At 40.4% G+C, this 12,567-nt stretch overlaps 1 protein-coding gene across 1 annotated transcript; it reads right to left on the reverse strand.

The window, feature by feature from the left end:
* Nucleotides 1-6,126: 6,126 nt before the first annotated feature.
* LOC147642138 (uncharacterized) lies at nt 6,127-10,146 on the reverse strand. The gene is made up of 3 exons (XM_086803291.1): nt 8,864-10,146; nt 8,635-8,761; nt 6,127-8,525 (listed from the first exon to the last, which is right to left on the reverse strand). Exons 1-3 carry the CDS (start codon nt 8,864-8,866, stop codon nt 6,313-6,315), a joined length of 2,343 nt encoding a protein of 780 aa, XP_086659417.1. The 5' UTR covers nt 8,867-10,146; the 3' UTR covers nt 6,127-6,312.
* Between the last annotated feature and the right edge of the window lie 2,421 nt (nt 10,147-12,567).

Raw genomic sequence — 12,567 nt, forward strand, 5'->3', positions numbered from 1 at the left:
GCTAAGACCTTATTCATAAAGCGTGCATAGATTAAGCTTAATGCATGCATAGATGAAGCTCTATGCATAGAGCTTAATCTGTGCATAGATCTCTATGCATTATGAATGCATGCATAGAGCTTAATCTATGCATTAAGCTCTACGAATAGAGATTAATACATAGATTAAGATCTATGATTAGATCTCTATTCATAGATTAAGCTCTATGATTAGATCTCTATTCATAGATTAAGCTCTATGCATAGAGGACCTACAAAACAAAATCCCTATTTTTGGTAAATAAAAATAGAGGAAAGAGAGGATAAAAAGATAGGAAAGCACTTACCTCTTTTTGGTGATGTTGAAAGAGAAGATTAGAAGACCTACAAAACCAACAAAAGGGTGAGGAAAGGATTAGTAATGCATACATACAAAAGCCTTAAGAACCTAATGCATACATACAAAATTGAAAAGATTAAGCTCTATGTATAGAGCTTAATGCATGCATAGAGCTCAATCTATGTTTCGACCTGCATAGAACACCAATGCCGGTAATACTTTTTATTTTTATTTACAAAACATGTTTCGACCTTTATAATACTTTCTATTTGTATTTATATATATCTTCACTTTGTGTAGGCACAAGGTGGACAAGATGACTCGGAGAGTGATGACTCCTTCGAGTAGTCGCCCGCTAGTTTTTCTTCATGTATAGTTTTGGTTTATGCAACTATGTTTCTTTTTCAATCCTCATGTGGCTACCATCATGTATGGATAACTTCTTGGATATAAGATGAAATTTTTTTATCTTCTTTATGTATCTATGTTTTTATTCAAGCCTTATGTGGACAAGTTTTTGGATATAAAATGTAATTTCTTATCTTCTTTAATCAATATTTGAAGTGTGTTCACAAATCTTTTTGTGCATATCTATCTTTAATTTAAGTATTTATGTTGATATCTTTGCTGATTTTGATTCGTCTATGTCCAAGTAAGCAAAACCTTAAACCAGAGAGCTGCCTGTGTAGAAAATGCAATTGCATGTGCAGAAAATGTAGATGTACATCTGCAAAAGTAGCTCTTTGAAATTTTTTTAAAATTTTAGAGTGCGTCTATATGCGCGTCTATAATGGAGGCTATAAGCACGTCTATACTAATATAGACACGCATATAGATTCCTGTCGGTAGACGTGATTTTAGACGCACTTATAAACGCATCCGTGACATTTTAAACCATGTTGTCAAAACGTGTCTATAAACGCGCCTACGGTCGCTTTTCCTTGTAGTGGTTAATTAATTTATTAATTGTTGGGTGACCCAATAAGTGAATTGAATATCTTGGGTCAAGTTGATTGTGAGTGAATCCGATCAATGGTAACACGTGTGAGATGTGCCCAGGCTAAGTTGATTGTGAGTGAATCCGATCAATTCTTTGAACACGTGTGATTCATGTGAAGACATTGTGAGTTAATCCAATGTGAGAGTGAATCCAATTAATTATGTTTCACATAGTGTGAGTACATTGTGAGTGAATCTAATTAATTATGTGTGATGCATGGTTCATGTGTGAAGCATGGTAGTAAATGATTTTCATTTGTTAGAATTATTTTTTTGAGTGATTCCAAAGTAATTGTGATCTAACATTTTTGGCTATGTTGAGTATAGATCATGAGTTTGGAACAACCAAGGTGGCCATTGGACGAGATTATCTAGCCAAGCACATGTGTGCTAAATATTTGATTTTGTATGGTTTGGCCTATTATACATTTGTTGGGCAAGGTCTATTTTTTATGAGATACTTTAAAAGCATTGGACTATGGTTCAATTTTGCAAAAGCCCAATTTTGGAAAAGCTATGCTATTTATGGCTCTAAGGGATAAATTTATGATAATATGATTTAAATATCGCGTGTGGGAGTGGAGCCACACACGTCAGGGGGGAGATTGCACCCAATCTTGTGTTCTCTGATTTTTTAATGCTATGGTTTTTATGGTTTATTTCTTCTATTAATTAATTTGTGGAATATTCTAATCTCCATGTACCATGGTCTTGTAACATAAATTGTATACCACAAAATTCTCCCACCTTAATTTTCATGTAGAAAATCCTCAAAGTCCAACTCAAGAATTTTACTTCAAAGTTTAATGTCCCAACTGAAAAATAAGTCTCTTTTGCTTCAACTTCGAACTGGACCTGTCCTCGTTAGACTTCACCGACATTAGCGTCACTGTGGGAGTTATGCCATAATCTTGTGGCAATTGATGAGTTAATTGCACTTGAAAAGATTCCATACATGTTCCAAGTAGTGACAAATTTATCCCTACAATAGTCTTCACCTACCAACTTTGCATGAGTTAATGGGTAGGTTATGAGATTTACAAGAAGCTTCGGCTAGAATTTCTTACCTTTGAGGTTTCATTCCTTACTATTTTCTCAAGTTGATGTACCTTGTTCAAATCTTCCACATTTGGTGCATGATCAATGATAAATGTTGCTAGCTCCAGGAAGACTTACATGAAAAACATTCTGAACCCTCTAATGTTTTAATAATCCAAGTCTTAAAGTCACCTCATTAATGCATCATTGTTGTTTTTTATGATCTGTAAGCTACATAGTTTTTGTTGAAAAGGTGATCTTGAATACATAACCTCCTTCCCAAATTGTTTCTTGAGTGTGGCATTATTTAATTTTACCAATATCCAATCTCCTTTTTGAGGTCTTAATACCAATAATGTTTGTCATAAGATTTTTTATGCTTTCGGAGACCTTCCCTGATGGCTATCCACACTTATCTATATGCTTTTGGAGACCTTCCCTCAATGGATCTCCACACTTATTCATATGTAATTTCAATATTTTTCACCTACTTATCATCAACAGAAACTTGGGAGAAGATATAAAGGTTTTTACCGTTCCATAAATAAGCTTTTAATGTGAAACAATGAACCATATTGCTTTACAATTTCATTCACCCATTGAATTGAGAATGAAAGTAGAAGAAAACTTTAACTTCCTTCTATATTATCGAATAGGGCTAGATTTTTCACTTTATGGTTGATCGGGGATGCTTGAGATACCATTATACCATGCTAGTAGTTATTATCGGTAGTTAGTATCATGGGTGCTACTACATTGATACTAATGGACTAGTGTTACTGGTACATACATTTGGGGTCATGCTAGTAGTTAGTATCATGGGTGCTACTACATTGATACTAAATGGACTAGTGTTACTGGTACATAAATTTGGGGTCATGCTAGTGTTATTGGTATTGAAGGTGACTTTTCATGTTAAATACTGAGCTAGTCTTATTGGTGTCACGGGTCTACATGCATTTGGGGTCATGCTAGTGTTATTGGTATTAAAGGTGACTTTTCATGTTAAATAACGAGCTAGTGTTATTGGTATCGCAGGTGACTTTCTGTGTTAAATATTGAGCCAGTGTTAATGGTGTTATGTGTTTGTGCTTATGAACATAATCATGCTAGTGTTATTGGTATTAAAGGTGACTTTTCATGTTAAATAACGAGCTAGTGTTATTGGTATCGCAGGCGACTTTCTGTGTTAAATATTGAGCCAGTGTTAATGGTGTTATGTGTTTGTGCTTATGAACATAATCATGTTGGGATTATTGAGGATTCCAATTAGTTGTTCTAACTAATGTGATTCACATTTTGTGAGCAATAATAAATTAGTGAGAAGTTGGTGCCGATTTAAGGTTCCATACAGAGTATTATTTTTAAGTTGGCGGTGTGCCAATCTTAGTAATAAGTCAGTGTGACCAGTTGTGTCGATTTAAGGTTCCGTACAAAGTAATATTTTTAAGTTAGCCATGTGCTAGTTTTAGTAATTTGTTTGGTTTCATGCCTCATTTTAGGTTTAGCTAGGCATTGTATTTGTATAAGTGATGTGTCACATCTATAGGCCATGTATGTGTTGCCTTATATTCATTTTCAAGTTCTTAAGAAAGTGAGCTTGGTATTAAGGTTATTTTTATAAAAGAAAAGACCAAAATTTGGATTTTTAAGTTGTTATTGGCTCCAAGGGTCAAAGTTGAAAATATAAAACTTCCCCCATGAGGGAAATGTAGTGACTCATGTTTGTTAGGGGGGGAGGGGGTTAATGCATCCAATGCTTTTGTTATACTTTTGGCTCTAAGGGTTAAATTTAAAAATACAATAATCAAATACCCACATGAGGGAGAAGGAGCATGGGGGGGGGGATTTCATCCAATGTTGCTTATCTTCTTCTTATGTTTTTAGTATGTTCTCGAGCTTTTATGTATGGTATTGAATATTTAAGTAATTTATGAAGCATGATTAAATATTCAACTTCCTAGATGTTTAAAAGAGAGTCTATCAAAAAAGACTCATGGTGGGTGGTCCGTTAAACCTTATCTTCAACAATAGACTGGGAGACATGCATGATTTTGAACTTTCTTACCAAAAAAAAACTCAATCACATGGCACTAATCCTTCTTTTTTTGAAGACAAGGATGAAGTACACTTGTTTGTGTTGAACTTTTCAATAATGTTCCAAATAATATAATTACCATAGCGCATCTTTAACGAGATCTAGAATCATACTCTTCCATTCTCCCATGGCCAAAAGGGAATAGTTCATGGGTGAAGTAAATGCCTATCTAACATCACCCCCCTGCCCCGTTCGAGGTAAGAATTTTTGGAAATACTCTTTGATATCCCTTTGCATAAACAATATGCCTCACATTAAGAGGTGTATAACACTCCTACATCACTTTGTTCGTAGGATTTATAGTCACATAGAAACTACTATGTACCATAAAATACCTTTTTGACACTATGTAGGATGGATGTGTTGTTTGGACTACTGTACAGCTAGTTTTACATATTCCCTACTACACAACTTCCATATAGGTGTAAAATTTGCATCAAAATGATAAGAATCTTGCACATCCAAAAGCTTCTCATGATAGGCAAATGATAGTGCACAAATCTTGGGCTTTTTGGATAAGGCATATGTAACTAATTTTGTCTTTTGAGGTGTATGTAAAATCTTAAAACGAAACATAGAAAGGAAATTCACCCATCTCATAAGCCTCTGAGACAACTTAGTTTACATATCAAAAAATACTTAAGACTTTATAGTAAACCTTTTAACCATAATTTTGTAACACCTAATTTTCCCATATCACTAAGGTGTGAATCATACCTGGTAACCACTTCTCGTGTACACCCATGCAATGCTCAAAATCTTATTATTCCTTCCTTTCAATAGAAAATTTCTATATGGGGATCCTCATTTTAGGATAGCTTGTATGTGTTCCTCCCACAAATGCCACATTCTGCATTAAACGGTCTTTGAAGATCCAATTTGATCGACATTGGGCCAATGTAACATTGAAGGTGCTAAGGGGGGTGAAATAAATGTTTGGGCACATTGATATGGATGTCACACTTGAGTTGTCCCTTGGTAATGTTTGTAGTCGTGATCCATGAGAGAGAGAGAGAGAGAGAGAGAGAGAGAGAGAGAGTTAAAGTACTCGTTGAGCTCTCCTATGTTTTGAATTACCAACTTTTGGACTTTCTGTTGCCATCTCCATTGGCACTTGACCTCAATTCTCACTATATTCTGTGTGTATCCATTGTTGTCTCTCTTTAGTACCACCATCTACCACAAAAGTGAAAAACACCTAAACTAAAATCTAGAACTAAGCAATCTCGATCGATTTTGAGATGTTCTAGTCTTCACCTACAACAACATGATGCATCCTTCATGCACCATGATTGGAACCTTGATCTCCTATTTGGGAATGATATCATAATCAAGAGGCTCCCACTGCTATTTAATATACTTCGACCTCAATGAAAAACAAAATTTCCACAACCAATGTGAAATATGGTTGCAGTTTTGTACTTTAGGGGCAAGCTAGCCCCCTTGATTGGGAGTAAACTTTTAGCCAATGACTTCTTTTGGATGAAATTTAAATATCAGGACTCCAGTGATGTATTGGCCCTAGGAGCTATAAGAAGATCTAAAATTGCCCTCTAGATGGTACTTGGTGGCTTAGGGTCAATCACATAGTAAATTTACAATACAAGATTGCCAACCATAATATTTTTAGCATATAAAAATATAAACTTTTGTAAAATCAAAGGAGGCTATACTTGATAAGCTATACTAAATATTGATCACAAAAGCATTTCTACATGAAAACGTCCCTAATGAAGTAACATGAATACCTCACATTTTCTCTCCAAGTAAAAACATGAGAGTGAAGTTGTTTTGCTTTTACAATTTATCATACAATTTCTAGGGTTTGAAAATTGGGAGGATCACCTACCATTTCTTTTTCAAGGGGCTTGAAAATTTTGAACTCCTTGTAGCTTACACCTTTTAGAGCAACTTTCACTTGAAGACTGTGAAGTTGCCTCATCAAGTTCTCTCTTCCTTGCACTTGCTAGTGGCTCGCTATAATATTCTATGAGCTCTTGCTTATCATCACTTGAAGGCTTCATGTCAACCCCAAATAACCTCAGACCTCTTCTTGAGGAAAGAGTTACAATTGATGAGGGCAAGTTGTGCTCAGGATCGGAAGTGGAGAGCTCCTTCACTTTCATGCAGTTGAAGACTTCATCCTTTTGTGATTGCTCAGTACTAGAAGCTTCTTGCATGGAAACAAATGGAGCTGATCCAATACAACCAGTCACCCCTGTCAGGGGAGCGGGTGCACTTGCCTTGAGACAGGAGGAGCTCGAAGCCTTCCAGGATGGTGGTGATGGGTCAAAAGTACCAGCTCCTGCAGTAACACCACTACTAGTGGTAGTAGTAATATCACATTTGCAATGATCTAACGTCATGGTCATTGCTTGGCGGTGCATACTGAGTGGTGCTGAGGCCTCGGTTGGATCCGTGCACTGTGGCGTGGCTATGGCAGAGCTTGAAAAAGCCAATCTATTTGAAGTGGACATGGACGTCCTTGAGGACCTAAGAAGATCCAGCTCAAACAGAGGATCATCACTACTTATGCGCGTGAGGTTGTTTTTACTGTGATTCCGACCGCCTGCTTTCCGCTGGATGATGAATTGTGCCTCATGTGCTGCATCTGATCGTGAAAGCAGCTCTTGAAACCTGTGAGAACTCGAGAGAATAGAGGAGGCAAGATCAGGCTCCGGATTTGTGAGACAGTCATCTGCAGCTTGGCATGGAACAGCTGACCGCTCAGCAACAATGAGCTGAGATGGAGTCAGTTTATTAATCATCATAACTGGCTGTTGCAGGTGATGCTGATGCTCCGATTGTGGTGGTGGCGAGGGCGGGGGCGGCGGCACCCGCCGTGGTAGATATGATTGCTGTTGTCGATGCATGTTGCAAACGTGATCAGCGATAGTAATAGCTACAGTAGTTGTGGCAGTTGTGCATACTGGGATAGCTGTGGGGCGTTGCCTACAGTTGATGAAGAGCTCCTCATGATTGTTGGCCCCTCGCTCGAAGGAGACAATATCGCCCGCTTCCAACTTCTTCTCCTTCACGAATCCACTCCAGCCCTTGGTGAACACATAGCTTTGACTGCTGCCCCAGTAGGAGTAGCGGAAACGCCACGTTTTGCCCGAAGAATCCTCCAAGCTGAGCATGAGGCCTTTCTCATTGGTGCTACTATCAAGTGGGAAGCAGCGCTCCGCATGCTGCTTGGGTATGACAAGTCGATTGAGCTTGCCCACATCGCTAGGAGTGAGACTCTTGTCAAACAAATGCTCTCGAGGCTCCGCCGTTGCTGAAGACAGGGTACTTGGTGCTGCAGGAGAAGATGCCGGATGGCTCCCATGATTCCTTTGACCACCACCACATCCTCCTCCTCCTCCGCCGCCTCTCTCCGGCCGTATGGTCAAAGCAGAAGGCGCTGCACTTTCCAGTTCCTGCAGTAGCCCTCTTTCCACATGATCTTTTACCTTCTCCTGCCTGGATCTCACCGTATTCTGCTTACGGCTTTGATCTAACTCCTCCTCATAGGTATGCCGCCTCAACATGTCCACCACTTGCTCCTTGGTGTGGCTATTCAAGAAGACCTCTTCAACATCCCCTTCCTTCACTGGCTTGAAATTCGTCATAGCATCTCTGCCCCTATACTTCAATGCCGCCCGATCGTAAGCTTTCGCAGCGTCTTCTTCTCTGTTGAAAGTGCCCAACCACACTCTCTGATTTTTATCATAGATTTGTGCTCCCCATCTGCCATTGGGCTGAGGGACCACACCTTTGAACTGTGCAGAGAGCTTCACCGTCTCCGCTGATGCAGTTCTTCTCCCACCATCAGAGTCAGTCCTAGATCCTCCTCCAAATCCAGATATGGCACTAAAGCCACTGCCAAGCCTCTCTAAACCACCGAGTAGAACTCGTTTTCCTTCTGTTCTAGAGCTCTCCTTTGATGCATGTTGAGGAGATTTCTCTTGTGGAAGCTTTGAAGGGGGATTTACCTCCTGTAGGATGCCAAACTTGTGGACATAGGCCATATCATCGGCATCCTCGACTTTCGTCTCATCTTCACCGACTCCTCCACAGAGCCTAGAGCCTAGAACATGGAAAAGGTTAAGGTCCATTGAAGAGGCTATGAAAACTGCCCACAGAAAACCCCAAAAAGAGGTGCCATGTAAGAGAGGACTCTTATCAGAAATACTCACTAGAGGAAAACCCAAGAGAGGACCCTCCTTCACAAGAGTCTACAGAACAGGTTTGTCCGGCGCCCTGCTGCAATTCAGGGTCAGATAACAAAGTGAATCCCCAGCTCCTCCTCTCATGATCCTCCTCCTGAAATGCATACAAAAAGGGAAGGTTGAGGTTAACCTGTTATCTTAATGTTCATGGTAGCCCAAAAATAACAAAGGCAAATTGGCATGGCATGCAGCCTACCATTAATTCTTCGAAAGGCTTGCTAGCTAAAGCGTAAAGAGCGTAGCGTCTTTGTTTAGGCCTCTGTAAACTGAGGAAGAGGAACTTTGAGGTGTGGCGGAAACTAAGGAAAGGCTAGATTCAAATTAGCCAGTTTGTGGATTGAGTAGCGGACAAATGCTATATATGAGGATCAAGGTGGGGAGAGAACGGAAACCAGGAGAATCTAGTGAGAGAGAGCAGAGAGCTAATTATAGGAAATTATATAGTCAGCGAGTCGAGAGAGAGAGAGTCAGGAAGGTTTTGTAGCGAGAGAGTGAAAAAGGATTTGCATAGTCCCTAGAGAGAGAGGGGAACGCCGAGGCCGAAGGTTCTGTAGCGAGACAGGGAAAAAGGATTTGCATAGTCAGCAAGTCTCTAGAGAGAGAGGGGAGGGCCGAGGTAACGCAAGGTGGTGAGACGTCTCTAGGTTGACTGCCAGAAGTATTATTAAACTTATGAAGGGCAAATTAGTGTGAGAGAATCGAGAGAGAGGGTCTACCCTATCCGGAGAGAGAGGGACTGTATAAATATGGAAGCACTAACGCAAGGTAAGAAAATAGTGTGAGAGAATCTAGAGAGAGGGTCTACCCTATCCGGAGAGAGAGAGAGACTATAAATATGGAAGCACTAATGCAAGGTAAGGTAAGAAATGGGATAGTGGGTTAGTGAGAGAGTTTAAGGCCATTTTCAAGAGAATCTAGTGAGGGGAGGGCGAGGAGAGAGAGAAGCTCAACGCGGGATATTGGGTTCGTGAGAGAGTTTTTTTTTTAAAAAAGACTATTTATAAGGCTATTTTAAAGAGAATCTCGTTAGGGGATAGCACAAAGCAAATATGAAATCGTGGAGAGAGAGAGAGAGAGAGAGAGAGATGTTTATCTGCATTCTCATGGCTCAGTCAACTTAGCCAAATAGCATTAAATGATGCCTAAGTTCAGATTTCCACGCATGTTTTGCTAATGTAGTGATGACAAAATGGCCAAGTTTGAAGAGGAAAAATGTACTTGTCAATTTTGGCATAGTTTCATTTTCAATTGGCCAAGTTATTAAGATTATTGAATATTGATGCATCTTAACTAGGGGGTGGCAAGGCCACAATCAACTTATCAAGGGAAAATTAGAGAAAGAATCTAGAGAAAGAGAGGGAGAGTCTAATCCTATCTAGAGAGAGAGGTATAGAATGCAACACGAGGGCATATACTACTAACGGTAGGACTTGAACTCGGGTAGATCATGGCCTTTATAGATAAATAGACACGTAAAACATACAAATAGGTACCTAAAACATGGGATGATGGGTTAGTGAGAGAGACTCTCTATTCCGGATCTATGTAAGAACTAAAGGATCAATGTAAAAACTTAAAGAAATCTAGAGATACTAGTGTCAAGTTAGAGTCAATGTGAGATAAATAATCCGAATTTAAAGAAGGGAGAGAAGAAGAAGAAGAAGTGAGAGGGGTAACCATAGTCACGAATGACGAGGTCACTGGCGACTGGTGCACAATGGAGAGAGAGAGAGAGAAGAGAGAGAGAGAGAGCGCGTCGGTGACGCGGTAGTAAAAGTCTGGAAGTAAATATAAGGGTACTGTATAGAGAGAGATTCCTCAACCTGTAAGTGAGAACGTTGGCGAAGTCTGTGTTGCAAGTTGCAACGTGTAGAGATAGAGCGAGGAGTGTAGGCGAAGCCTGTTGCAACGTGTAGAGATAGAGAGAGGGGCTCACCGTGGCTGGGCGAGTTGACGGTTGACCCATATTAGAAGCAAAAGAGTATGGTTTAGAAAAAGATCCCGATTTTTCTAATTACACATGCAGAGATCCAATCCACAAGATCGGGTTCTTCGATCTTTCCCACACCTTAGCTTCTGCGACAAGTGTCGGTGGCCCACGCGAAGCTTCCCGGCAAAGGCGTGGGCCTTTTCGGAGATGCCACGTTCGCAGGTCATGGCAAGTGGCACAATAAAATGGACCGGGTCCGGGGCTTCTCCTCTTCCTCTCGCCTACTTGGCAACTTGCACAGAAAAGGGCGTGCTTTTGACTATCGAACTTCTGTACGCTCAGATGTTTGTTGTCTCAAGTTGGATCATGCCGCAAGTGGGCCCCGTCCGCAACAACTTGCAACCCCAAGTGCATTTTTTCTGTGTGGTACGTACCACGGCTTTCACCGCACCGACGTCATCATCTTTCCGCGGCCCGCCGAGCCCCATGCATCCATGCATGCCATGCAAAACTTTTTTCACCGTGCATTAAAAAAATCTCCCTTTCCACAGTCGACACCTGAGTACTTTAGCACCAATGGCATCTTGCATCACCAAAGTTCCACGCTGCCCTCTTATTTGGAGTAACAAAAAGCCAATAGAAATCTTTATTTTTTCGCGTTAGAGAGAGAGAGAGAAGAGAGAGATGTATACATAAATTTGTAGAAGGTAGAGTTAGGATTTGAATTTTGGTGGAGCCACCGTTGTAATTGCCACCAAGGTGCTTAAAAGACCTCACAAAGGTCTTGCTTCCACACACTCACAAATGGTTAACTTATCCACGCTTGCACATGGTTAGTTTACTCACGTTGTGTCGAAGGACATCCTATGTGTCCAAGTTGCTCCTCACTATGAACGTCACGTGTCGAAGGACATCCTATGTGTCCAAGTTGCTCCTCACTATGAACGTAACGTTCAACTGACTCCACACAAGTTTAAAAATTGACTTTACCAAACTTTCAAGCACAACCTCTAGGCTTCTTGTGCACAAATGGTACTCAAAAGCCCGGACACCATGGGAAGGGTGCAGGGTGAAACCACATGTTGTGGGGCTTTTCCCTTTTGCACTTGTAGGCATAATAGCTCAACATAGAAACCAACAAGTCCTCACCTAGCACACAAATGCACGGTCGGGGTGTGTTACCTCGTGAACGCAGGTCACTTGAGATTCTCATAGGTAGCGTTGCTAGCATAGGAGTACCCGAGAGCTCCGTAGCCATCGCCATTGCCGCACTCCAATAGAAGCTCGACCCTCACTCTCTCTATCTCTAACTCACTCACATAATGGAGCACACAAGAGCTTAACACATACAAGAGATAAAGCAAAGGAGAGGAACAGAGCACTCACTTAGATTATGCATTTTGCCTTTTATGTGTGGCTTCTATGGTTTACTCTTGGGCATCCAAAGTTAAAAATTAGGTCCTAGGTCTCATTCGGCCACTCTAGCTTATGCAAACACCTAATCCAAAACTAGTACTCTCCACCTAAGATCCTGTGGTGGGCCTTTAATAGAAGTGGCGATCACAAACGCAAAATAATACAATATGATCACATTCCAATGAAATCCAATATTTCCAACGACTTTGGCCAATATTATTGAAGATGGTAAAGTGGCCAACATCAACGTTGCGGATGTCTCTGATAACGGTTTAACATGTCCCTCTTCTTGATGCAGATTCCGACCTTGGAAGATGTCAATGAAGATAAGTCGATGCCATATGAGGAAAGTAGCATGAAGCTTGGCATTATTTGCATAGCAACAAAAACAACAAGTGAGATGGTCTAAGGGAAACAAGCAAGATTTAGCAAAAAAGAGCATTCATAGATGTAGTCATCATACAATGGAGATAAGACTGGTCAAAGTTCCCAACGATGCTACAAAGATGAAAATTAATGCGGATCTAACTTATAAATGAGTACAAAGTCTTCTA

This window comes from Cibotium barometz, chromosome 1 (genome assembly GCF_041138505.1).
Source record: "Cibotium barometz isolate CiBa-2024 chromosome 1, ASM4113850v1, whole genome shotgun sequence".
NCBI classification, from domain to species: domain Eukaryota; kingdom Viridiplantae; phylum Streptophyta; class Polypodiopsida; order Cyatheales; family Cibotiaceae; genus Cibotium; species Cibotium barometz.

Bases quoted from the DNA above. Each gene is read 5' to 3' on its own strand.
- LOC147642138 (XM_086803291.1), bottom strand. The intron at 8,526-8,634 runs GTGAGTATTTCT...TCCATGTTCTAG, and splicing joins CTCTCTTGGGTTTTCCTCTA to GCTCTAGGCTCTGTGGAGGA.